We start from the raw sequence: 27976 nt of genomic DNA, 5'->3' as shown, positions 1-27976 counted from the left end.
TTTCTTTGTAGATCAATGTATCAACCACAAGCAGCTATCCAATGTCAAAACTACTCGATGTCAGGTTCGATACAACGCATGGGTTTCAGTGAAAGCTTAACGCAGTTGTATTCGATTTTTCCTATTGAGTCATGACACTTCTGCAATCACAGTGACAAAGAACAATATGCAGAGCGATAGGTATAGAATATCTCGAACCGAATGTCCTGCAGTCAGCTGATGGACAGCTCCACCCTCCACAACCAGGAAGAAAAGAAACGCCCATACGGATAAATAAAAGAAGCGTTAGCCGTCCTGTCTCGTGTGAGCCAAAGATGTCATTCACGTGCAGATTCCGCAGACTTTAACAAGTGATGCGCTTGGGTTGCAATTCGACCGGAGTCAAGCGTGGTCGTCAGAGGCTCTCACCAACACCGGGAGCCGGGGGAGTCGTGGATGTCAAACTGGAAGAGCGACCATCTGAACAAACTAATGCAACGAATGCACTAGGGATGGGTGGCAAGCTTCCAATTCGACCGGCGATTCCACTTAAGAGAAGAAAATGAACGCACTTGGATATAAAGTGTTCTCCAACTGAGGTCTTCCCCCCCCCCTTCATAATGGAAACACGGAGCCGAGTGGAGCAGACAACACTGTTTTTACTAGCCAGTTGGCCACGTTAGCCTAGCTCACTAGCTCTTAGTTCCTCAACGCTACATCAAATAAATTAGTGGGCTGAGTTCGTCACGCAAACTCAGCCCACTAATTTAAAAAGGTACGCACGACATTCAGGTTTGTTGACTTCCTCGCCTTAGCTGCGTGGATAAATTTGTTTCGTGACAGGTTTTACTAGAGTAGCACCCTTTGTCACTTCCGTCTTTCGGGTTTGTATTTTGTCAGGGCTAGCACATACGCGTTTTAGCTAGGTTTTTATTTGAAATACTGTTAAGACTGTCAAGCGAGCGACAAACATGGCTCAAGAAGAGTTTCCTTTACATTTTCTGGTGTGGAACAATCTGTATCAGGAGCTTGACCAGGAGATGCAAAAGAAAGAGGTAGGTTTGTTTGGCATCTTATCTTGATGTTTCGTACTGCATTGCGCTGAAGCTGCTTGTTGCTTTTGTGAGACTGGGTGTATGTGCGTGTTTCCGCAGCAAAATCTAGAGCGGGTGGATCCGAGGGGGCGCACCCCACTGGAGCTGGCAGTATCCCTGGGCCACCTGGAGTCCACCCGAGTGCTGCTCAGATACACCGCAGACCCGACGCACTGCAACGCACAAGGCTGGACGAGTGGGTTCTCTTGTCGCCTCCCGTTTGCTCTCTCGGGGTCTTTCCAGTGGTAAACAAAGCATCTCTGATAGAGTCATGTGTTTCAGTTTTGCAGGAGGCAGTGAGCACTGGGGACCCAGAGTTAGTTCAACTGGTGCTTCAGTACAGAGACTTCAAACGTGCGACTGAGAGGCTGGCAGGTATCCCAGAACTGCTGCGCAAGCTGAGAAAGGTAAAAAAAAAAATCCTCATCTGAACATCATCCTTATGTGAAATACATACCTGTCAAGCCGAGGCCGTTGACAATCTTACAAATAGTGACGTATGCCCTTGACTAATCTTACGTTGTATACTGTATAGCGTGCAATATGAAACAAAACTCAACCTTTTAAATAATATGAATTTATTGGTAATATTGTAACGTATAACCTGGTGCAATCAATATCTTCAGCTACATCCTGATTACTGAAATTTAACACTGACTTTTGGCAATTTCTATCATGTCTTGATAGCTGCACTTCATGGGACGTCCGCTCGCAATTCAGTTTGACTTGAAGGTAGTTTGTTAGTGTGTCCAATTATAAATTAAAAAGGTCAATTGATAAAATTAACTTACCGATGCAATCCTTGAGTCAGGGAACATTTCTTTTGCTAATTCTGAGAAGTGATCAGCAATAGTTGCAGCCAAATTGTGTTTGGCAACAAACTGGCAGAATAAAATCTCCGCTTTTGTCACTTTTCATTCTGCAGACTTCATCTTTACGACCAGTGTTGCTAATCTTACTTTTAAAAAGTAATTAACTACAGTTACAAGTTACTTCTCCGAAAAAGTAATTTGAGCTTGTAACTCAGTTACTTGAATGTACGCCGAAACCGTACAACTTGACAGGTATGGAAATATGTGTCTTCGGCTCCAAAGTTGGAGAAGCTTTTTAAACCATAGGCAGAGTTTGACTTTTGGGGCAGGGGGGGCACAACATGTTGATGACCCCGAAACACAGTGTTAGTAATAAAATTAACTTACAAGAATATTTATAATAATAAGTTGAAAATGAGCATTTTTTGTTTCCCATCATTCTTGAGGGGAATTTTAAATTAGGCTGCTTAGGACAGCTATACTTTTCGCCAAGATCGTCATCCATTGAATATGGTACGCCCACCGGTGTCGTGCCAATGTAGTTACCACCATCATAAATTGTATCCCATGGGCGGAGCCACTGCGCTGCACTGATTTGCTTGATTACTGTCCTTTGGTGATGTAGTTATCTACGAGGTTTTAAACCATGGCCCATCCATCAAAAACTTTTTTTTCTGCCGTGTAACGCAACATACGTACTGAACATTAAAAAAAAAACATTTTACGGTTTTACTCGTAGGATGACCTATAACTGTTATTACTGTACAGGGTGACCTAAAAAAAGTTTACACTCAGTTGACTGCTTGTTTAAAAGCCATTGAAACATATCTAAATAGGTTGTCATGCTTAAGTGATTCATTAAGGTCACTCAATGCAGCTGGTAATCTCTCGTCTCTACAATTCCTCCTGTGCTTCTGCTGAAAATGAAGAAAACTTTAGCTGTACCTGAATTGCTGCGTGCCAGTCTGACACCTACTGAGATTGCAGCAAATCTGAGAATATCCAGATGTGCAGTCTACAAAGTTTAAAAAAAGCTGAAAGATACTGTAACAGCCTCACGAAAACCTGGGTCTGGAAGTGCCGATCTGTATGGACCAAAAAGTTGATTGACAAGGTGATATGTGGCCACCCCAGAGTCCAGATCTCAATCCCCTGGATTATAGCATATGGGCAACTGTGGAGGACAGTGCCTGTAAGAAGCCACAAACTTCTGTGGCAGCCTTGGAGAGGTCCATTGTTAGATCTTGGGAAAAGATGACAGCATCCTACATAAAGAAGACCTGTCAAGCGTTCTGCAGGCGCCTGGAGGCTGTTGTGACACTTAAGGGAGGACACATTGAAAAATAGAGTGTACTGTACGTGTTCTTTACAATAATGTATAATTTGTGATTAAATTCTAATTCTAAGATGAATAAACATGGCATTTAAGTTGTATTATGGCAGTGTAAACTTTTTTTTGGGTCACCCTGTAATTCTAGTCCTGTATGGAGTTTCTCCAGTTTAATAAACGTCAATGTCCAAAATATATAACTGTGGTTCTTTTCTGGCTTCGACTAATTGTTTTAAGTCGAAATAACTCATAACTAATATGTGTGGGTGGGTGTGTGTGTGCTCCCATGGCCAGGGGATACAACTAACTAACTACATTGGCAAGACATCGTTGGTGGCTCTGTTGTACAATTAGCATCTTTAGTGGGGCAAATTGAAACTCCGCTCACCATTTTGGCGGTGCTCTCTGGTGTTTCATGGTCCAATCTTTGGTTCTTGGTCAGTAGTTGTTGTCGCTTTTGAAAGCTTAGGTTTGAAAAAATTACGTATATCCATCTTGCGTCTTTGGTCCTCAGGTGGTTTGGCAAAGCAAAACAAATGTCTATCTAAGGTGCTAGTCGCTTGATCTGTTTGAAAAATAATTTTGACCCATTAGAAAAATATCTTTTTTTGTTCATTTCAATCATTTTTGTAGTTAAAAAATTTTTTTTTTTTTATTGCTTTACAACTTTTATCGACAACATTGTACCGGAAAATTCATAATTTTAAAATCATGTACAGGAAAGTAAATTACATGCATTGTCACTTTTCGGCCACCAGGGTGGGGCTGGCCCCGGGCCCCCCCTTAATCTCCGCCTATGTTTTAAACCTGTCTTGTCTGTTCCAGGCACGGGACTTCTATGTTGAGATGAAGTGGGAGTTCACCAGCTGGGGTGAGTTTTTTTCATGAATCAGCACCTGTGAAGTCAGCAGATGATCAACTTCTGATTTATTTATGGGCCGTTTACGTGGTGACGCTGCGACACAAAGACGTAACAATTAAGTACTTAAGTAACTTAGATTTAATGTTTTGTAATATTTTTAACTTAAAATATATTTTCGCGTTTTTGTGCGTTTTGAAGCAAAAGAAAAAAATACGCATGGACGACATTGCTTCGAGTGGGTGGGTTGTTGTCTTCCAGGCTGAGGAGGTTGTTGTCAAGGAAGTGCCTCATTGGCTGTAGCCTTGTAAAACTGCACTGCCCTCTGGAACCTGGCATGAACACTACATCATTTTCTCGCGAAATGGCGTACCGCAAGCAACACGTCGCTTTTGCTCATTAATATTCATGAAGTTAGCAATTGTTGCTTGGCGGGTCAACCTACCGTTTGTGCTTAATAGTAAATGAATGGAAATAGTGTACGAACGAGATGTTTACAGAGCTAAACCTACCAGTTCTGTCCGAAAATGATGTCCCTGGTGCCAAATTCACTGGTAAAGATGTGGAAGAACATACAAATGTTCAGTTAAAGAGATGGCTTGAGTGTCGAGTGCTGAAAAAGACTGGAAAAGAGCTGACCTGATCCTGAGTTAGCTTTTTTTATCGACACCTTTTTCTTGTGTGCATTACCTTACACCACTGACAATGACATTCTCCTGTTTCTACAATCTATTCTTTACCACCATATGCCCTGTCTTTCTTATATATTTAATCCTGATTGTCTTGCTTCTCTGACCATTCTTGGAGGGCAATTAACATTGCTTTTTTTGTGTAACGATCGCAAATGCTACTCAGTGATAGCCAACGAACGTTCAATTTTTTTATTAATAACAAATCTTAATTCTATAATTTATTTACACTTGCCCCTTACTATTGTTTTTTTTTTTTTTTTTTTACAACAGAAAACGTAACAGTGGAAGTCAGATACCATTTTACGTAAATATTTTTTCAGGTCATTCATTGTCTGACAGAAGCAGCACGGCAAAACGACATGCTAAAAAATTAGTAAAAATATCAAAATGGCTTACCTCTTCATCCTCTGTAGGACCATGGCCCCCAACAAAATGTTTACTCTATATGAAATGTGAATGACTTGACCTTGCTGGCGTTAAACTGGTCTTTTGGACATCCGCGAAAGTTGATCCATTCTTCACATTATTTTCTCTGAGTTTTTGGTTTCGGGAAACGTATGAAGAAAACATCCTTCATATGTTGTAATGTCTAGAGTCTTTTCTACAAGTTCCACTGACGCAGTGTTTGATCGGCATGTTCTTTTTTGAAAGATTACCGGAGAAAACAAGCAGAAATAACATGGTTTGTATGCGAGGGCGTGTTAATAATGGTTAATAATATGAACTTCGTATCAGTGACGAAATTCGCTATTAAAAAAATGGAAACAACGGTTTTAATGTTTCTTTTGTCTGCGCGGAGCGGAGAACACAACTGGGTGGTTTGCAGACAAGTTAGACAACATGCATGACCTACACTGCCGGTGAAAACCCAAGAGACAGAGTGAGTGCACGCAACATGCCGGTCGAAGTTGCACTATTGGTCAATAGCCAATATTCCGTAATAAACTTCCTGCGACGTGGTCGTGAGGCGTCCGAGACACCAAATCGGCATTCGGTCACACTACACGAGCCATCGTAACCCCTCCACTTCAAAATATTGGTCATTCATTCTCCATGACATGTCTGTCAGGCTAGAATCTGGCTGAAATCTTGTAGTCTGAGTCAGGCATAAGTTTACTTACTTCTCTTACCTATTCTTCATGCACACCGGTTCTCACTAAACAAATGGCCCAAAAATGACAAATGGAGTTTAAGTCTTTTGTTTCTCAAATTTGGATGAAACTTGCATGATGACATGCCCAACATCCACTTTAGAGGCAGGTTAATTAAAAAAATCAGCCATTCAAGAGTAGAGACTCCACTGCTTAAGGTGTAGAAATCTAACATGGATGACTAAACTTCTGCTATAACACATAATTCCACAAATAAATACTGTATACTTCTTATGAACCGTCTACTGTCTATTGCCCTCTTTCATTGGCTATATGCTTGTGTGCTAAACATGCATTATAAATGGGCAGTGCAATTTGATCCGAGAGCTGTTAAAAAAATATGGCTTAGATGAGGGATGGAAACCAAGAAGTGTACAAATCTACACATAGGTCTTTGTCTTCCGTAACACCTGCAACAAGCTAGTTTGTTTTGAGTGACACAAATTTAGCAAAATATTCATTGTAAGTGTATACTAAGACCACCATGTTTACAATTAACCGCTTCCATTTTCTTTGTTCAAATGTGATTTGACCCATCTACCTCCTCAGTGCCTTTGGTTTCCAAGGTGTGCCCCAGTGATGTGTACCGTGTTTGGAAGAGTGGCTCGTGTCTCCGTGTAGATACCACCCTCCTAGGTTTTGAGCACATGACCTGGCTGAAAGGACGACGGAGCTACATCTTCAAGGGTGGAGGTTGGTGTGGAAAGAGTCTCACCGTGACCTCCATATCTTCCCTGACAACCTTCAGTACCAATTCTAAACTTTCCTCTTCCTCTGTAGATGACGGGGCCGTGGTCATGGAGGTGGACCACGAAAAGCAGGTGGTGTACACGGAGCCGCTTGTATTGTCTCCACGTGATGCGCCCTCCCTGCTGGCGGCCATGCAGCCGTCGCAGGAGAACACAGCGCAAAGACTCACATCACCGATTGTTGCTACGCACCTCAACACCCGCAACATTGCTTTTGAGCGGTACGGCAAGTGCTGTAAAAAATTAATTTACCTTTTTTAATATATTCGTGCGTTGCAAACCACCAGACTGTCGCTTTTATACATCCCCCTAATTGGCCAAGTTGTGCATACCTAAAGGAGCAGCAAAATACCCATTGCTCTTGAATTGAATCTTAAAATGTTGACGAAAATATTCTCTACAGTCAGTTATTTCATTACTGTATGTTTTAATGAGGTACAATAATAGTGTATATGTGTATCATGGTGTATTTTATTTATTGAAAAACAACCGGCCAAAATATGTTTTTTTTTCTTGAAGGGTGGGGGTGGAGGGGGTTCAACGAATTAATGGCCATTACATTTATTTCACTGTGGAAAGATTAGTTGCTTTACGAGTGTTTTAATTAAGGGGGGTGGTCATGAAAAAAATGATTTCTCATGGCACCACTTTGAATTAAGGTGACCTGCAGTGGCTGATATGGTTTTATAATATCTATACCTTTAAATTTTAGGAACAAGTCTGGGATTTGGGGCTGGCGTTCTGAAAAAAGTGAGATGGTTAGTGGATATGAAGCAAAGGTGAGACTTTTAGACTTTCCTAAATATGATTTACTGAACTGATTTTGTGGTGTTCAACTGTTCGAACTAAGTTATCATCTCAGGCATGATGGTCTAACATGGATGTTTTTAATTTAATTAAAAAAAAAAATTCTTCAGGTTTACAGTGCAACCAATGTGGAGCTGGTGACTCGGTCAAGAACGGAGCATCTATCAGACCAGGATAAATCACGGAGCAAAGGTAAGCTTTGAAAAAATTTTACGTCAGACTAATGTAATTATAAACTTTAACATTATTGTAGAGAAACCGTTCTCAAAATTACGTGTGAAGCCAATTTTAATATTACCCTTATTTAGGCTCCAAAACTCCTCTGCAGTCTTTCCTGGGAATTGCTGAACAGCACACAGCTCACAATGGGGTAAACACAACAGAATCAAGTTTTCCCACCTACACAACATTGAGATGTCTTGATGCAGATGTTTTCATTTCTGATCTGTTTTTTTCGTGATATGTTTTGGCGATGCTGGTCTTATACTAATGTTTTTAGACAAGAAGTGGTCTGTTTACAAATAGCGTATTTTTCGGACTATGAGTCGCAGATTTTTTCCCATAGTTTGGTAGAGGGTGCGTCTTATACTCCGGAGTGACATATGTGTGATTATTTACGGTCGGATCGGGCCGACTTCTCTCTTCTCACTTTTTTAAAAATAAATATGTATTCATATATTTATACTAAAACGATGCATGTATGTCAAATAAAAAAATAATTTGGATAAAACAGAGGAGGTGCTGTGCGTGCCTTTCAATCTTCCTCTCCAACAGTCTGGCGCCTTCCGCGAGCATCCTGGTATTTCCTTTTCGATATGGAGCAGCTATCATACTAAAAAAAAACTATAAGACAGGGGAATTGAAAAGCAAACAACTGCGGTAGGAGTGGGATATGGAAAGGATTCAAATTGATTGTTGATTCGCTGAATCTGAACGAATGTGACGCTTTGGTGTCATACGAGAAATATACTGTATTTAACAAACTTTTCCAGTATTATTTCGTTGTGTAAATGCATATATAATGATCATAAAAATATGTAAACTATTTAAACATTGAGAAAACTGGCGGGGTTTTTTTCTGCCAACTCCAGGAGATTAAAATAAATGTCAAATCCACTATCCGCCTGTTAGAACAGACACGCAAATATAAAAGATATTAATGTTTATTGAATATCCATCTTAGTCTTCTTTAACTGGGAGAATTCATTACAAAAGACAGGCTTTAATTTGTTATCATTATGCACATATGCACCGGCATCGTCACAAACGTGATCACACAAAACGCAACCACGCATCGCATCTCCGCATTTCCTCCTTCTCTGAGTCCCCACAAATAAAACATAAAATTTCATTTTTTTTCCGGCTTGGGCCTACGAATAAAACATAAAATTTCGGGTTTTTTCCGGCTTGGGCAAGCAAATCAAGTTAATTGATCGGGCTCGGGCCGCGTCAGGCTTTAATACACGCGGGCCGGTCAGGCGGGTTTACCTCGATTTTTTTAATTTTATTTTTTTAAATTTTTTTAGGCCCGCCCCGATCTAACTTCTAGCATCATGTAATGTTAGCATACCGTACACCTATTCAGCCTGTTGTTCTCTATTGTATTTTAAATTCCCTTTCAAGATGACAAGTCTGTTCTTGGTGCTGGATTCTATCAAATAAATTTCCCCCCAAAAATGCGACTTATACTCTGATGTGGCTTATATACCGTAATTTCCCTAATATAATGCGCACTTTTTCCCCAAAATTTACTCGTAAAATCATGGGTGCGCGTTATTCATGGGTACGGGGACGGAGACAGAAAAAAATCATCATGATTCATGTTCCATTGTAAGCATGGACCAGCACAATATTACCTAATCCAAACGACAGTGATATAATAATCAAGTTTCATGAGGTAAATAATTGTTTTCATGATATTTTTCACATCTAATAAAATTAAAATGTTGTTTTGTACTATTTGTTTCTTATTTACCGGTCCATTTTTCTTACCTTATCGTTGTAACATGCCGGCACTTGGCGGTTGTCTTGAAGAGAACGTATACCGCGATCCGTTTAGTATAAATGTTGACCGTGTGGCGAGCTAGGACAGGAGTCTGAGGAAGAGTGTCGAACCACTGAGCCAAACCGCGTTGTTTTATTACAGGCATGAAAATCTCTCACCTTTCGGCGAAATTCGCCGTTTTGAAGTCAAAAAGGGCGACCTACGTGAATTGCGTAGATCCGAGGAGAAATTCTTTTTGGGAGGGGGGGGGGGGGTCGGGAGGTTTTATTTAATTATTATTATCATCATGTGATTAACTTAGTACGTAAACTGAGCACTTAAGAAATCGGTTCTTTATAAAAGTGACACTTGGACAGTCAGCAAATCCTTCGAGATGATTCGCAGACGAGAACCAATCATCGGCCCAAACAGCGTTCCATTATTCCAATCGCGCGCACTCTACGTGTAAATGGAGTGCTTGGAGAGCCTTTGGTTGCATTGAAAAGCTGCGAAAACAAAACGCAGGCCTTATCCACACTGGGGCAGACCAGAGCTTAGCATACACACTTGCCTGTATTTGCCAGCAGATTGAATTTGGTGAGTAATGGTTTCAATCGTTTTCACATTTTGCGATATAAAAAAGTTACTGCCATTCGTTGCAGCTTGCGTTGAACACTGCCAGAGCTAGCCAAATCTCCCGTGAAAAAATAGCTCCCGTTAAATTGGCGTCAAGCTTGTGTATTTAGCGGTAATATAAATGAAGAAACACACTGTTGAGTCAAATTAAGCAGCATGCTCTCTGATGGAGGGGGGCGCCTCGCATCGCTTCCGTCGTTCGCCCGAGACGCGTTATTTTGGGCTGTGACTTGAGCTGACGGCTGGTGTCGGCACAACACCGGCCGACGAGTGGTGGGAATGACTCTTGCTTCTTAAAGCTTTTCTGAAATACAGGGATCCCTCGTTTTTCGCGGTTAATGGGGACCAGAACCCGCCGTAATAAGTGAAAACCGCGAAGTAGCGACCCCCCAGCCCCCATTTTTTTGTGCGTGCTCAATGTATTTATTCAGATTTTACTTTGGAAAAAAGATACATATATTCAAGACATGTTTTTTCACTTTTTTCACCAAAGTATCATTTATAAATGGTTTTCAAGCACTTCAAAATGTAAGAATTATGATAAGTTTTAAACATGTTACTGCCCCACCAAATTATTTTTAAACAAGAATAAAGTAGTAAGAAAATGCTTGGCTTTATTAAATGCTTCATAGTGAGTCTACTCAAACACTCTCAGGCTTTGTTAAACGGTGATTGACACATGTGCAAAGTTTTTCTTTTTATATATATTTTTTTGGTTGAATCAACTTATTTGATTGAATAATAAAGACACAAATGTCCTAGCCAAAATGTGGCCCAAACGCAAAACAACATTACTTCAAAGGAAAAATTTGTTTCAATCAAGAAAAATATTTTTCAAATGCTTTTTTTGTCTCAAATTGATTTTTGCAATCAAAAACAATGTTTTTTATTGAAGTGACTTTTTTGGGATTAAAAGTTTATACTGTATTTTGATTGAAGCAACTTTGTTTTTGATAGAAGTAACTTTGTTTTTTGATTGAATAATAAAAACACAAATCTACCTCCATCGTTATTGAGAGAGAAAGAAATTAAGAAAGCTTTAAAACTAAAAGCCACCGGGGAGTCTGTTTTTTTTTTTTTTTTCTTAAATATTTATATTTCATTACATAGACATGCCTCGTAGGGAAAGGAGATTTAGGGATAAAAAAAGGAGTTGGATGAGGCTGCTAAAGGCAGTGGATACCTCATCAGCTGGGTGAATAGCAAACCTGGTAAGAACAAGTTTGCAAGGATAGTCGGGTATTAAAAACAATTATAAACACAATTACAATGTTATTTTTCTATAAGATTTTATGTCATTGCTTTATTAATCATTAGGTGCTAGAGTTGTTACGTATGGGTAATAATGAAATAACAGTTTTGAAAAAACTGTGCTGTTGGTGGCTCAGTGACCATCTGATGTGGTTTGTTCTCAGATGAACAAGTTGAGGAAGGAAGTTTTGATGCAGAGGTTGAAGGAAGAAAAGAGCCAGACTGACTGAGTCACAGCCAGAAAGTGTTGATGACAGTTTTGATTTCTATTCACTGTTGCCTCCTCCCAATTAAAGTATGTCACAGTCGCAGCCAATTATTATCTAAAGCTGGTTAAAATTGAAGTTATGTTGTTTTAAGGTGCATTAAATACTTGTTCATGTGCCCCTTTTGATCTACAAGCACCCGCTCCTCCACCGGTCTCTGCACGTCCCTGCTGAAACACAGTGTGGGTCGACAGAGCTCAATATTTTGTTGGGGTGTACAGTGTACTGGAACATATTTCCTCCACACCCTTCTCACCTTTTTAACCCCTGACCCATTTTCATGCCTGTTATTTACATTGAAACTCACAAAGTAACAATGTACGTATTGCACGCAAATCACGACGCAAATCGCGGGACATTTGTTTACTTCTGGCTGTTCCCTTAACTGAACTCTCCCTCCCGGGAACTACACAACTTGCCAACATAAGTTCCGCTGGTGAATTCTGTTAAAACTCGCTACAACTCCTTACTTTGTGACAATTATTATCGTATACTGTGAGCAATTTTACCACAGAAAATTAATATTCTATTAAAAAAAAAAAAAAAAAATGACAAAAGGATTAAAAAATGCTGCAACCGCTTACTTTATAAAAGTTGGAGACACGAGAATCATATTTATTGGTGCTAAAATTAGGGTGCACTTTATACACGGGTACAAGAATTTCCCCTAGATTTTACAGGTAAAGTTGGGGTGCGCGTGATACACAGGGGCACGTTATATTCGGGAAATTACGGTATGTTTTTTTCCTTTTGGCTGGTGCAATTTATAGTCAGGTGCGACGTATAGTCCGAAAAATTTGGTATTACACAATGCTGTTTTATTACTTTGGTTTCTTAGGAGAATTAGTCCCACCCAATGGACATCTTCATCTATATTCATTAAGCTAAAATGATTTTTTCTAAAAACTGTATTAAATAAAACATGCACAGAGAATATCACTTCTTGCTGTGAGGAAACTGTGCTGCAGGCATACTGTTCCAAGTCCCACATTTTCGTCTTTCACAAACCGTTGTCCTTTTCTCATTATACTGTCTCTCTTGCCTTCATGCAGAGTAATGTGTCCCAGTGCGCCAGTCCACACAACCCCACCGCTATCACGGCTGAAGAATACTTTAATCCAGACTTCAACCTTAACGGCCGGGACATTGGACGCCCCATTGAGCTCACTAGCAAAGTGCAGAGGTATGACTGAGCAATGGCAACAAGATATTGCCATACATCAGAGAACTCTACATCTTTTCTCGCTTGTTGTTTCCAGGTTCAAGGCTAATCTGTGGTTGAGTGAAACTCACCCTCTGTCATTAGCTGAACAGGTGACGCCCATTATAGACCTCATGGCCATCTCCAATGCTCACTTTGCTAAGCTTCGTGACTTCATCACCTTACGCTTGCCTCCAGGTTTTCCTGTCAAAATAGGTATGTGCTAAGTACCATTTAAGGCCGATCATCATTTACTGTATATATCCTTTGCGTTTCTGTCTCTTTGCCGTTTAGAGATTCCGCTGTTTCACGTGCTGAACGCCAGAGTCACCTTCAGTAACTTGTGTGGCTGTGACGAGCCTGTAAGCTCAGTGACTGTTCACAAACCAGAGGGGTCAGAAGAAGCAGGTAACTACTTACACACTCCAAATCCATCTGTGTGTCTTACACAAACAACATGGTTTGTTATTGTTTTAATTCAAGTCAGCGAAAGTTAATGACATTCAGCCAAACGGAAGTAGTCTGGCGTTAATTGATAACATTTTGAAATTGACTATTATTTTAAATTCACGATACGAAGAAGATGCATGGTGACTCAAGAAAACAAATGCACATCTGCAAAATTTGAATCGGAGCTGAGCAGTGTCACATGTAAACAAAATTTAAACAAAACTACAACACAGATTACAATTTGTTCTACCAAGTTGACCAATCTTTTAGTAGAGTATATAAAGTGTTTATATTCATTTATCTTTTGAAGTGGTCAACCAGCCTACCATGTATGTTTTTGATATGCGGGAAGAAACCAGAGTACCCGGAAAAAACCCACACAAGCATGGGTAGAACATGCAAAGTTGCAAACTCCACACATGATTGAAGCCTTGATTTCAGAACTATGAGGCGGATGTCCTCGCCACTCAATCGCCATGCTTCCCAGTGTTTACATATTGTTTTTAAAATATTTGACCTAATCTTTTTATTAGGGGTTTCAAACGATTAAAATTTTTAATTGAGTTAATTAGAGCTTAAAAATTAATCGTAATTAATCGCAATTAATCGCAAATCAAACCATCTATAAAATATGCCATATTTTTCTGTAAATTATAGTTGGAATGGAAAGATAAGACACAAGATGGATATATACATTCAACATACGGTACATAAGTACTGTATTTCTTTATTATAACAATAAATCAACAAGATGGCATTACCATTATTAACATTCTGTTAAAGCGATCCATGGATAGAAAGACTTGTAGTTCTTAAAAGATAAATGTTAGTACAAGTTATAGAAATTTTATATTAATATATAAGTGTAACACCATTTACCATTAAAACCCCTCTTCATGTTTTCGTTTTAATAAAATGTGTAACATTTTGAATCAAAAAATAAACTAGTAGCCTGTTATTGTTGATGTCAATAATTACTTATTATCGAATCGGTGTGGCGTCTGCAGTAATGCGGACTCTGCACCGGTCCGTAGTGGTGAAGAAGGAGCTGAGCCAAAAGGCAAAGCTCTCGATTTACCAGTCGATCTACGTTCCTACCCTCACCTATGGTCACGAGCTTTGGGTCGTGACCGAAATACAAGCGGATACAAGCGGCCGAAATGAGTTTCCTCCGCTGGGTGTCCGGGCTCTCCCTTAGAGATAGGGTGAGAAGCTCGGTCATCCGGGAGGGACTCGGCGTCGAGCCACTACTCCTCCGCGTAGAGAGGAGCCAGCTGAGGTGGCTCGGGCATCTGGTTCGGATGCTTCCCGGACGCCTCCCTGGAGAGGTGTTCCGGGCATGTCCCACCGGCGGGAGGCCCCGGGGACGACCCAGGACACGCTGGAGAGACTATGTCTCTCGGCTGGCCTGGGAACGCCTTGGGATCCCGCCGGAGGAGCTGGTTGAAGTGGCTGGGGAGAGGGAAGTCTGGGCTTCCCTGTTAAAGCTGCTGCCCCCGCGACCCGACCCCGGAACAAGCGGAAGATAATGGATGGATGGATGGATGGATAATTACTTACACAATGCTCATGGGTGCTGAAGCCTATAAAATCAGTCGCACCCAAGCGCCAGCAGAGGGCGGCAAAACTCCGAAAAACACAACAAGTACATCTTTCACTATGCTGTCATTTTAATCTGTTTGAGCAGGGCATTTGTGCGTTAATTGCGTAAAATATTTTAACGTGATTAATTTAAAAAATTAATAACCGCCCGTTAACGCGATAATTTTGACAGCCCTACTTTTTATAAAAATGGAAAGTCTCTGTTATTGAAATGCACGAGTGTCATCAATGATTCAGACTACAGTATAATGGGCCTTTCTTCCTTCACAGTCATCCATGTTGTTTGGTTTTGGAGAAAATTATCTGGCACCTAAAAATAATTTGCTGATAGGAATGCCAGAGGTTACAAATTCTTGTAAACTCTCTTCGCAGGACAGTCAACTGCTCCCTTTCAATGCGAGGTTGACCCCTCTGTGTTTGAGCCCCCGGCAGACTACACCACCCTCGGACCGGGCCGCAGTGAGCCAATGAGGGATGAGGATGACAACTTGCTGCAGTTCGCCATCCAGCAAAGCCTTCTGGACGCTGGAACAGAGAGTGACCAGGTTCGAGGGCAGCCTCAGTTACTATTGTGTCATCATATTAATCGGAGTTAACCCCTTTACTAGAACTTGATAACATTTTCCAACATACAAATTTTTTGAGACACAGGACACACAGGGCTGTCGTGACTTATAAAGTGGCACTAAAGTTTTATTTTTTAATAACCTTGGATTGCCATTGTGCCCAAGCTACGTCAGTTGCTTGGTCCTTTTGAAGTTCTTCTGTTGATGGGTATTTTCTTGATATTATGCAGCTGACTGAACCTAATTTGGTGGTCTGGGTGTGTCGGTGGGAAGCCTGTGAGCTTTGGCTATGCGTGTGATGACTTTTACACATCGTGGAGATGTAGACTAGATTGTTTTTTTTGTTTTTTTTTCAATGACGCCAAGCATTCCTTACTTCACGATTATATAACCACCAGGGTTCCATGCATGCTTGTACGTCGTGAGTCCTATTTGCTTCTATATTCCTTTAAATATTTCAACTTAGAAAAAATTCACACAGCACACTCGCATAGTGAATCAAGCCAGCAGGGCATTGTTGTCTTGCAGGCTTTGGGAAACAACGCACAGGAGATAGGAGTTGGAAGGGTTCGAAAAGGACCAGGCAAGGAGTCCAAATTTTGTTGATGCGTAAGCTGGGAGAAATGGTTCTAGGGGTTAATGGTGACATCACAGTCCCATTTCTAACAATCTTATGCTGAAACAGTTTAAAATACTGTGTTGGAAAATGACTAGTGCTTCTTAAATCTGCGTATAATCAGAACAACAAGGAGCAAATACGGATGCCAAATCAAGTAAACACAGAATATGTACAACTCTAAACAGTATGATAGAATGATCCCCCCTCCCCCACTGCACGCACGCACACACACACAAACACACATGACTTTCAATTCATAACTGTAACACTTAAAGTGCATGTGACACGATAAAAAATATCTTAAATAGCATTATTATTGGAATTAAAATTATATTTTGAGAAGATTTGACTATATACAACAATTTGGCAAAGCGCAGGTGACGAGGAATGAGTCTTTAAATCTGCCGTTTAGCTCTTCCTATCATTATAGCACTCTCATCTTGGTGATGATGTCAGAGAAAGTGCAATCTCAGCAGATTTAGCATTGAGCCCAATAGATGAGCAAGTGTTTTTCAGCGATTGTGATTCAAGTGTGGATTTTTCGAACGATATGGTCAATCCAGAGAACGTGTGTGACATACAGCCATATATGTTTGAGTCGTATTTGGAGAAGGATGATTTAGAACAAGAAAAAGGCGACAGAGACTACAAACACGAGGCTGATGACTAGAGTGGACTGCAAAATGTCATCATTGTTTTTATCGCTCCACTCCCAACATTTTTACAGGATATTCTTTGTATCTATTTTTTCCCCGACTGCTAAATAAATTGTGTGGTCATGACTCATGACAAATAACAGTCTTGTGCCAATTGGAATATGAAATATTAAAATGCATTTATTCAGTAAGACAGGGCTAAATTACTGCATAATGGTCAAAACTGCCGACTTCTTAAACCTCCTGAAAGGTATTTTATGCCACCGGAGTTGGCCCGGCTCTTGTTATTTCCCTGCGGGGACTCCGAGACTGAGGAAATCAAAAGAGGAGGGTAAAAGTTAGGCTACTTGTTAACCAGAACCAAGCGGCTCTTCCAAATCTCTTCCTCGCCTTTCGAACACGAAAAATCACACAAAACTACCCGTACTCATGTCACACACGGCAGCAGGGGTGATGACCTGCCCAGTATTTTACAAAATATAAAAAACGGTGGCACAATGGCAGAGTGGTTTGCACGTCCGTCTCACAGTTCTAAGATCAAGGGTTTAATCCCGGGCTCAGGCCTTACTGTGTGAAGTTTGCATGTTCTCCCCGTGCGTGTGTGGGTTTTCTCCAGGTACTCGGGTTTCCTCCCACATACCAAAAACATGCATGGTAGGCTGATCAAACACTCTAAATTGTCCCGAGGTATGAGTGTGTGCACGAATGGTTGTTCGTCTCCTTGTGCCCTGCGATCGACTGGTAACCGATTTAGGGTGTGCCGTGCCTACTGCCCACAGCTATCTGGGATTGGTTCCAGCACCCCCGCAACCCTTGTGAGGATAAACGGCTCGGAAAATGAATGAATGAATAAAACAAGTAGCTTACTCACTTCCTCGTCCGTCCAATGGTTCCTCGATTGTCGGACTTGTTTTGCCCACTCTTCGCGGTGAACAGGATCTTTTGGAAACCCAGAAAGGCTCACACCATTCTCCCTGATGTAGCCACAAAAGCCTGCAGCACATTGGGCTGGCATGACGCGAAAAATAAATGAATTAATCCGCAAACTCTGCTAAATCTGCAGTCCTTCTGCATACAATAGTAAGGCTATATATGCGCCTTCTTCTTCAATCCGAGACCTTGGTCGGCAGTCTCTCGTTTTCGTAGCGCGGGATTAAAAAAAATTGAATAAATATATCGATTGACTCTGCATACATCCAAGTGGTCCATTTCATTCAGGAGCATAAAATACTGCGTATAATATGAAATAAACATGCTTTTTTGTGTCACATGCACTTTAAGTGCTAGTGAAAAGAGTGCAGAGATGGAGAAAGCAGAAAGAGTGATAATTTGCAGTCAATCTTTTTTTTTTTCCTTGGCTGACATTTACAAAGCATACTGTCGTCGTTATACTGGATGAGTTTCGGTTAAGAACAAGTCATCAGAGCAAGGTAATAACCCAATTTTTCCCCAAATGTTGTGTGCCATAAGGGTTAGGTCGGTCTGTAAAAGTACGTATGTTTCAAATGAATATATTAAGTGTAAATTTTTTTTTTTCTTTAGGTGACCATCTGGGAGGCGCTAACCAACAGTCGGCCGGGACCCCAATCGCCCCTATATGAGGAAGACACTCAGTTGGAGAGGTGGGCTTACTTTTTGTAAATTACTAAATGTAGAATTCCAATCTCTAAAACAGCAATAGTACCGTCTTATTTTCTAGGAAAAAAAGGCTCTCATATGTAATTAAGCATCTGTGACTACAACTCTGTGATTAGCCCTCCTTTCAACCCACACATGGGAGCACCTACTCCCAGTCATCCTCTAATGAGGCCCTGCAGTGATAACTTTCTCTTTTCTCCCCTATTTGCCTTTTTCACAGAGCCATTCAGGAGTCTCTGTCTATCTCATTGGCTAGCAGAGTAGGGGCAGACGATGTGCAAGATCCCAACCAGCCCCCATCAGACTCTCCCATGGACTCCACCGCCAATTATCCACTCTCCTTTAATACGGCGAGTGAACCAGCGTTATCGGGACACTTCGGTGGGGCTAGCAGCTTCGATGAGCAGCTGCGTATTGCTATGGAGCTCTCATGCCGTGAGCAGGAGGAGATTGACAGGTCAGGTCCTCCTTTTAGATACTTATCAAATTAGAATTTGCTACTATCTCTAGATCCCACTGCATATTGACGTGATAGGTTTTGTCTAAGACACGATAAGGTTTTTAAGTTTAACCTGGATTGTTTGTGGGCGTTAAGGTGGAAATTAACTGAACAGATCATTCTAAAAGTACCTACAATTTTAAAATATGTATTTGACATATTATTTTTGTGTTTAGGGATCTTAATTTTACATTTTTCCCCAGTATACCATCAACTACTCATGTTATTTGTGGCAAGGCTCAGTCCCATTCTTCTGCAAATAGCTGGGGTTTACAGTTATTGAGGACTGTGATACTAACCACTCTGTGGACATTTTGCTATATCAGTAATATATTTCTCATGTTTTTCATGTGATGATTTGCTCATATTTTACAGGAAGCGGAAAGAGGAAGAAGAGGAACTAGAGAGGATCCTACAGCTGTCACTCACCGAGAAGTAATGTAACATGAATTTGGAGCTGGCCGTGGGGATTTTGGGGAAACATGAACTCCTAATTTATTCTTGTTTTATTTTTAAACACAGAGACGCTAAGTTATTGCAGATGTTTTATTTATTTCTTTATTTCCCTGAAAAGTGTGAAAGATGAGAATGAGTGACGTAATTAAGTGACGTAATTAATGCAAACTGGTACTCTGAATCACATAACCAAGGCAGGGGAGACAAAGGGAGCTTTTAAAAAACATTTTTTCAATTAAATATTTTGCTGAGTTTCGATGTCTTTAAAAGCCTAATGGTCTTATTTCTTTAAACATTACATGATCCATGGTACCGATAAGCATAACGAAACATATACAAATATTAATGAACCTTGGCATCATTTGTTGACTTGCTCGTGTTTGTGTGAAAAATAAATAATTAATAATCCATCATCCCCAGAATGTGTTTCTTTTCCCTCTCCTGTAAACATTTTAATCAGGGCTTTGTATTTGGCCAGCTCTGTTTGCTGTTGAAGTAATTGTAGGATTTCTTCATCTTGTAACAGTTTATTTTTTATACAGTCCTTCTGGAGTACTATCTAAAATATCTTAAACCAAGATGTTGCTGAGCTGGGAAAACATTCTATTGACAGAAAACAAAAAGAATCAGAATAATTGGTTTACATGTATGTACTTTGCATTTCAAAAGGATCAGTGCCAGTCTTGGCTTTCCTGGTACACTCTTTCTCCGTGTTGTTACTCCGTAGCCCAACAACTTGCCGAAGTTTTGCATCCCGCTGAACTATTAAAAGGTAAAATATATAAGTAAATTTAACACACAAACATTTGTGATAATAACTTGCTACATTTACACCTTTATTCATGTTGTTGTCATCAGGGAACACATATTCACCTTCCCCTTGCTTGGTTTGTGAAAGCACCACAGGCCCTGTTTGTGCCTTGGGTACATTTCTCATTGTTGAGCTTAGATGCTTAGAAGCTTTCATGTCTGTAAGAATGAATGGCCATTAGGAAAATAATTTGACTACTTACACATGCAAAGGTCAATGTTCACATGCAGTAGTAAAATACATACTCCTGAAATCCATCATACTTAAATGCACCAAGAACATCTTGAAAAAGTATTAGTAGTGTTTGTAAGTGAAAAAAACTGCAGTTGCATGAGCCCCCCCCCCCCCCCCCCCAAACTTTAATAATTACAAAAAAAAAAACCAATCACTTAAATACATGAGGGCACTTCAGTAGTGTGAGTAAAGTAATGTAATGTCCCCATTAGAGCAGGGCGGTAAACCGAAAATTTACCGTTACCGAAATTCTTCACGATGACCGACGTAATTTTGACCATGTCGGTAAATTCGGTAATTTAATAAAAGAAGAAAATATAGTCTTTTCATCCCGCTTTAACTCTGTGTTGTTCGGCTATGTTCATTCCCCTTTAAGAAAGCAGACAGTGTGCTTACGTTTGGAGTCACATGGTTTTCAGGAAGCCAATCAAACAGAAGCCCGGTAGGCTAACGCTAGCTGCTAACGCTAGCTGCTAACGCTAGCGGCTAACGCTACATGTAAACGGGATGAAGTCGGGCTTAAATTAGCTTCGCCAAACTTTCACCAGACATTAAGTAAACTCTTGACGGGTTCCAGATAGGGATGGAAAAACGAAGGCTTTCTGAAACTATGAACCTCTTTTATGACAATTGCCCTAAATTGAATCACTGTTTGACACACTGCAAGAGCCCCATCTACTGTATAAACAGTGCACGTTTCTTTTTAAAAGTAAAGTTGACAAATTGCCTCAGCATTACATCCTCTATCTTCAATAGAATTAAGTGGATGTCGTCTATTTCAACCAGGAGATCGTGTCGTCATTAAGTGTGATTTACACAATTAAAGTTGACCTCTTTAAGCCTGTGTCATTGCTTTTGTCTGTGAAGATGTGTTCAAAGCAGTATTTGTAATACACGACAGTGCTAGTCTTGTAAATGGCTCATCCTAGATGACGGGGAGTAGTTATGTATTGTTTATTTTTTGTAAAAATTACAGTACTGTAAGCACAGTGCTTGGGAACAGGAATATTATTTATTGAATACTGTAAGGATTTCCAAAATCATAAGATGTAAATAATTGAGCCGAATAAAAGAAAGGAAAGGTTTGTGAAACATTTTATTTTTTAATTAAGTATAATTTCTGGGGGGTGGGTGGATGTGTCGTATTTGTATCTATTCTAAATATCGAAACGTATGCCACTATCTAGTGTATAACAATGCGGAATAAATTTAATGAAATTCAAGTGATGATATTTTTCAAGTCATACAAGCTGTTATAAATGTTCACACAAGAATTCTTATTGTTTTCCAAGATTTTTTTTAATACTTAATGTTTAGACTGCATGTGCAATTGTTAAATTGAAAGCTGGTAAATGAATTTAACGAGAAACTGTTAATTTGTATTCCATGCATTCATTCAAATTATATAACAGTTTGCTTGGGCGAATTTATCGTCATTTATCGTTATCGAGGTAAATCTGCTCAATTTATTGTGATATGTACTTAAGGCCATATCGCCCAGCCCTAGTCCCCATGGCCTCTCATAATTACGAAAATGCACATTGTAAGGACAATTGTTTACGGTGACCCCCATGTCGTGCTCACCAATGCAAGTGTCGTAGATATCACCCGGTATATAAGGATGAAGGCTGTATTCAGTCATCTCTAAGAAATACTCCAGTACCTCTTTAAGGGAGGAGACTGTCACCTGCAAGGAAACAAATTGTATGAGACAAACCAAACGATGTGTAAACATGTTGAATAAATTTATAACTGGAAAGTGTAATGTTCCAGTTAAATTGTAACACAAAATGTATCTTACATCCTGCATAGCTTTAAACTGAATTCATCCTACAACTCATTGATCACATTGAGTTGTGTGTATATACAGTGTATCACAAAAGTGAGTACACCCCTCGCATTTCTGCAGATATTTAAGTATATCTTTTCATGGGACAACACTGACAAAATGAAACTTTGACACAATGAAAAGTAGTCTGTGTGCAGCTTATATAATAGTTAATTTATTTTCCCCCTCAAAAAAACTCAAAATATAGCCATTAATATCTAACCCCTTTCAACAAAAGTGAGTACACCCCTATGAAAAATGTGCATCTTTAAATGTCCATATTGAGTACTGCTTGTCATTTTCCCTCCAAAATGTAATGTGACTCGTTACAGGAGTGCTGTCAGCATTACTGCAGATATTGAAGAGGTGGAGGGTCAGCTTGTTAGTGCTCAGACCATACGCCGCACTCTACATCAAATTGGTGTGCATGGCTGTCACCCCAGGAGGAAGCCTCTTCTGAAGACGGTACACAAGAAAGCCCACAAACAGTTTGCTGCTGATGACATGTCAACAGAGCACGTGTATTACTGGAACCATGTCCTATGGTCTAATGAGAGGAGCGGGCTGTCTTGTGTACCGTCTTTAGAAGAGGCTTCCTCCTGGGGTGGCAGACTTACACACCAACTTAATGTAGAGTGAGGCGTATGGTCTGAGCACTAACAGGCTGACCCCCCACCTCTTCAATCTCTGCAGCAATGCTGACAGCACTCCTGTAACAAGCCACATGACATTTTGGGGGGGAAATAACAAGCAGTACTCAATTTGGACATTTAGGGATGTACGTAGTTTCTATGGGGAGTACTCATTTTTGTTGCCAGGGGTTTAGATATTAATGGCTTTATTTTGAGTTATTTTGAGGGGAAAATAAATTAACTCTATTATATAAGCTGCACACAGACTACTTTTCATTGTGTCAAAGGGTCATTTTGTCAGTGCTGTCCCATCAAAAGATATACTCAAATATCTGCAGAAATGCGAGGGGTGTTCTCACTTTTGTGATACACTGTAGATGTAATGAAACTTGTCCCTGAGAGCCCAGGTTTGCTAAACTCACTCAATACCCTGGTTAAATTTTTAGTAAATTAATAATTAGTAATGATGTGAGGGTTGGTCGAGCATACTGTTGTTTCCAGTTTGATCGTGAATCCTGACTTGGTGCAGATGAGCCTGTAGTTCTTCATGACAGGCCCCCTAAAACCCAAACACTTTAAGATATTGTATATACTGTATACAATGTTAAACTAATCATAACAGAATTATTAATGCATCTTGGTAAAGGCCAGCATTTTGACAAAGCAAGCATGTCAGGCTTAATGAAATAGAAGTATAAATTGTATACAGTCACGGACGAAATTATTGGCACCCCTGGAATTTTTTCAGAAAATACAGCATTTCTCACAGAAATTAATGCAATTACAAATGTTTTTAGTATGAATGTTTATTTCTTGGATGTGCATTGGAAAAACAAAACAGAAAAAAGCTGAAGAGAAAAGCCAAAATGTACACAAATTTACACAGAATGCAAAAAATGGGCTGGACAAAGTTGTTGGCACCCTCAACTCAACATTTGGTTGCGCATCCTTTAGAAGAAATAATGGAAAGCAGTCGCTTCCTATAACAATCAACAAGTTTCGTGCAGCTCTCAAATGGAATTTTGGACCACTCTTCTTTTGCTAACTGTTCCAGGTCTCCCAGATTTGAAGAGTGCCTTCTTGCAACAGCAATTTTGAGATCTCTCCTTAGTGTTCATTCATTTAGATCCAGACTTATCGATGGCCACCTCAGAATTCTCCAGCGCTTTGTCCTGAAGGAGCAACCATGACCTCTGAGGCAGACCCAGTTTTCTGACACTACACCCTACATTCCGGCCCAAAACGTTTTGATAGTCTCCATATTTCATGACTACTTCCACACTGTCAAGGCATCCAGTGCCAGAGGCAGCAAAACAACCCCAAAACATCATTGGACCTCCCATTGTTTGACTATAGGCACTGTGTTCTTGTCTTTATAGGCCTCATTCTTATTCTGGCACTGGGCACTGGTCTCCAAACATTTCTTGGTGCAATTTGAGGTATTTTTTGGGTCAATGTCATGTTGGAAAACCCATGACCGACCCAAACCGTTTTGATAGTCTCCATATTTCATGACTCCTTGCGCACTGTCAAGGCACCCAGTGCCAGTAAAATGAATGAGGACAACAGGACAATGACCCAAAACATACCTCAAACAGAAATGGTTGGAGACAAAGCGCGGGAGCATCCCGAGGTGGCCATCGATGAGTCCGGATCTAAATTATATGGAGAGATCCTTGAGAGATCAAGGATGTTGCAACCAAATATTGAGTTGAGGGTGCCAACAATTTTGTCCAGCCCATTTTTTGCTTTCTGTGTAAAATTGTGTACATTTTGGCTTTTCAACTTCTTTTGTGTATTCCAATGCACATCCAAGAAATAAACACATTCATATTGAAAACATTGCATTAATTTCTGTGAGAAATGCTGTATTTTCTTGAAAAATCCAGGGGTGCCAATAATTTCGTCCATGACTAAGATAAAATATAAAGGTCAAAATATTCATATGTTAACATTAAGAATGAGTGACATACTTGGCTGTGACCTGTCTGAGGGTGAGGGCGTAGCTGTTGGCCATGGTGGATGGACGGATAATGATGCCACCATATTCCGGGTTCTGCTTCAACATCTGCTCAGCTTCTTGTCGGGTCACATTGAAGAAACATCTAATAGAATTACAATATATTTAGTTGCTGGACAATTGATGGATACAATTGTAAATAAATGAGTCCGATTTACGGTAATGTTTCCGGACTGCTGTTGTCAGGTGTGTCCCCTTGCGGAAGCACTGGTGCGCAGACCCCAAGAAGGTGGGCTGGACGAGGAGGGAGTGGGGGATTCTCGGCATAGGTGCTTCTTATCTTCTCCTGAGCCAGAACATCCTCAAGTAGCATCCTCTGGCCAGGCAGGAGCTGCAGTTGACTGGGAATTTCTTTCTACAAGGGGACATGGAGGCGGCACAGTGGCTGAGTGGTTAGCACGTCTGCCTCTCAGTAAAATATGCCTGGTAGGCTGATTGAACACTCTAAATTGTCCGTAGAATGAATGGATATATGTCTCTTTGTACCCTGCGATTGGCTGGCAACCAGTTCAGGGTGTACCCTGCCTACTGCCCATAGTTAGCTGGGATAGGCTCCAGCACCTCCGCGAACCTCGTGAGGAAAAGTGGCATGGAAAATGGATGAATGAATGAAAGGGGACATGGATTGCTAGTCAGGATAAGTGATCTATAAGTATGGATGGATGGACATGGCAGCACTTAGTCCTCCATCCTGTTTTATTCCCAAGGTGCATAGAGAAAACTAATGCCTCAGCCTCACTGAAACTAAAATCGCCATCTCCCTTTCAAAAACCAACACAACCAAAACTCTTAGGTTTGTGTTTAAATAGGTTAATTGTTAACGAGAGGTACAAATGCTTCCTGGTCTGGGTGCACTGTTTTGTATATGTTCTTTGAAATGGTGAGTCGGGACAGATTTCTTAACTGAAAAGGCTTCCCTGTATTAAGTGTGAGTTAACTTACTTTGACGACAGTCAGGATGTAACCCCGCCACTCTTCTCCTGTGTCAGGGTTATCCATCTGCACATTGACAAAAAGATTTCTGTAAACTGCAGTCGCATCACATCCTAAAGCTGGTTTTAGGACAGGAAAGCACCTTCAAATGGACCTCCTCTGTGCGCATCACTAGGCTGAAGATGGTGGGCATTTTCCTTTGATACGGAGACACTGGTTGCATGGATTTCAGCTGCAGAAGATTCAGCTTTTCTGTGTACTGACAGGTGTAATCCTCATTAATCACTTCAATTAACAGCTACAATTAAAAACACTATCTAGCCATTGATTTTCCTTAATATTGCTTTTAACTATGCCGATCGATCGGGTCCGACCACGTCATTTTCAAAGTATCGGAATCGGCAAAAAAATATCGGACATGCATTTTTTTAAAAAAATATATATATATTTATATATATATATATATTTTATATAATATATATATATATATATATATATATATATATATATTATATAATTTTTAAATAAATCATTTTCTAATGGTATTTAACGTTACAGACATAATATGTTACACTCATCCAGAGTCTTTAGTTTAGGCTTAAGGTAGGGTTATCAAATTTATCCCGTTAACGGCAATAATAATAATTATTTTTTTAATTTATCATTTTAAAATATTTAATGCAATTAATGCATGCGCCGCACGGCCCACTCATGCATTGTCGCGTTCAATCTGTAATGGGGACATTTTACCTATATATAGAGCTAAAAGGCAGCGTAAAATGAGTACAGTGAATTTAGGCAGCCTTTGGAGCCTCAATTTAATTGGCTAATGCCTTACAATCCCTCTCCCTACGATTAGAAACATCGTGGGAAGAAATGTGGGAAAGGTAGTAGTTGATCTTTTTCTTGTTTGTCTTTTTCTATGTTATTTCCCAACGCAGAGAAGATATATCAATTGGTACCAATACGCACAGTCATGGGTGCACTTCCCATCATGCATTTGGGCAGAACAGATGGCTACAGTATCTTTTACTGAAAGCTCAACAAATACACTAGATGGCAATATTTAGTCACAATATACAAAGTCATATTTATCCTTTAAGAATTACAAGTCTTTCTATCCGTGGATCCCTCTCACAGAAAGAATGTTAATAATGTAAATGCCATCTTGAGGATTTATGGTCATAATAAACAAATACAGTACTTATGTACTGTATGTTGAATGTATATATTCGTCCGAGTTTTATTCATTTTTTTCTTAATGCATTGCCAAAATGTATATGATCGGGAAAAATTATCGGGAATGATTGGAATTGAATCGGGAGCAAAAAAAAAAAAAAAAAAGCAATCGGATCGGGAAATATCGGGATCGGCAGATACTCAAACTAAAACGATCGGGATCGGATCGGGAGCAAAAAAACATGATCGGAACAACCCTACTTTTAACATAGTTCACTTTGGATGAATGGTGGAGTACACCCTAGACAGGTCACCAATGGATGAGTGGGTTTTTAAATATGGCCATGTTCAGATCCTCACCCATTCGCTAGTCACTGTACAGTTAACATGAATGAAGCACTCACTGTATCCTGCTTTACATCTTTGTACAGCAATAATGTGTCACCTCGCAGCTCTGCAAAGTACATCTTGAAATCCTGAAAATGATGTCATTAGGATAGCTGATAGCATTTCTATTTGAAAATCTGTTCTTTTCACTAGCCCTTACCGCCTCAGAGGAGAGTTTCTTGAGCAGGTGCCCTGAATAGTAGAGAGGCAGAGCTGTGATGTGGGCCCTCCGCTTGTAGACCACTCTGGGGAGCACAGACATGATCCAATACCTGACGCAGTCTTAGAGCTTCTGCTATCTTGGTTTTAGCTACTTTAGTCTCAATTCACTTTCACTAAGTTCTAAAAACGCCTCAGTGGAGCAGCACAGCTTTTTCCATGCGGTTTCCTTGTGCTGTTCCCAAATTAGTGATGGATTTAAGCGTATTCCTACCCCTTTTCTTTTTGTCATCATGTGGTCAGGTCGGTGAGAATGAGGAAACACTCTGTTGATTTATAATGGAGGAAGCAGTCAAAATAATTTAAAGCCCCCCTCCAAAATATATAATCTCTCGCTGTGGACTTTGAACACCACAGTAACAGAAGCCTTCATATGCAAGCCAGGTTTATTACTGAACAAGTGTTTGTTTGTCATGACAGATTTGTAACGGTGACA

At 40.2% G+C, this 27976-nt stretch overlaps 2 protein-coding genes across 4 annotated transcripts; one reads left to right on the top strand and one right to left on the bottom strand.

The window, feature by feature from the left end:
• Window positions 1-228: 228 nt before the first annotated feature.
• Window positions 229-21060, top strand: ankrd13d (ankyrin repeat domain 13 family, member D). The gene is made up of 16 exons (XM_057850989.1): window positions 229-1034; window positions 1134-1269; window positions 1356-1480; window positions 4041-4086; window positions 6467-6610; window positions 6698-6887; window positions 7379-7445; window positions 7584-7665; window positions 7782-7843; window positions 12663-12793; window positions 12870-13027; window positions 13106-13219; window positions 15236-15408; window positions 18247-18326; window positions 18563-18799; window positions 19217-21060. Exons 1-16 carry the CDS (start codon window positions 951-953, stop codon window positions 19278-19280), a joined length of 1893 nt encoding a protein of 630 aa, XP_057706972.1. The 5' UTR covers window positions 229-950; the 3' UTR covers window positions 19281-21060.
• On the bottom strand, window positions 19437-27976 carry LOC130924425 (signal-transducing adaptor protein 1-like). Of its 3 annotated transcripts, none has more exons than XM_057850991.1 (10): window positions 27482-27976; window positions 27339-27410; window positions 25898-26014; window positions 25765-25821; window positions 24981-25177; window positions 24776-24907; window positions 23292-23361; window positions 21927-22029; window positions 20132-20266; window positions 19437-20059 (listed from the first exon to the last, which is right to left on the bottom strand). In XM_057850991.1, exons 1-10 carry the CDS (start codon window positions 27581-27583, stop codon window positions 19938-19940), a joined length of 1107 nt encoding a protein of 368 aa, XP_057706974.1. In that variant the 5' UTR covers window positions 27584-27976; the 3' UTR covers window positions 19437-19937. The 3 variants fall into 3 exon arrangements, with proteins under 3 accessions (XP_057706974.1, XP_057706975.1, XP_057706973.1); XM_057850992.1 differs by having other exon boundaries at window positions 20171-20266; XM_057850990.1 differs by having other exon boundaries at window positions 19437-20266.

Source organism: Corythoichthys intestinalis, chromosome 11, assembly GCF_030265065.1.
Source record: "Corythoichthys intestinalis isolate RoL2023-P3 chromosome 11, ASM3026506v1, whole genome shotgun sequence".
Lineage (NCBI taxonomy): Eukaryota > Metazoa > Chordata > Actinopteri > Syngnathiformes > Syngnathidae > Corythoichthys > Corythoichthys intestinalis.
This window is presented reverse-complemented; position numbering and strand designations above follow the sequence as displayed.

Excerpts from the sequence above, each read along its gene's own strand:
- ankrd13d (XM_057850989.1), top strand. The coding sequence starts at position 951 with ATGGCTCAAGAAGAGTTTCCTTTACATTTTCTGGTGTGGAACAATCTG. Across the intron at positions 4,087-6,466 it reads GTGGGAGTTCACCAGCTGGG|TGCCTTTGGTTTCCAAGGTG; the intron begins GTGAGTTTTTTT and ends CTACCTCCTCAG. Across the intron at positions 18,800-19,216 it reads GAGCAGGAGGAGATTGACAG|GAAGCGGAAAGAGGAAGAAG; the intron begins GTCAGGTCCTCC and ends CATATTTTACAG.
- LOC130924425 (XM_057850990.1), bottom strand. The coding sequence starts at position 27,583 with ATGTCTGTGCTCCCCAGAGTGGTCTACAAGCGGAGGGCCCACATCACA. Across the intron at positions 26,015-27,338 it reads AAGATGTAAAGCAGGATACA|TACACAGAAAAGCTGAATCT; the intron begins GTGAGTGCTTCA and ends TACACCTGTCAG. Across the intron at positions 25,822-25,897 it reads CAGAGGAGGTCCATTTGAAG|ATGGATAACCCTGACACAGG; the intron begins GTGCTTTCCTGT and ends GTCAATGTGCAG.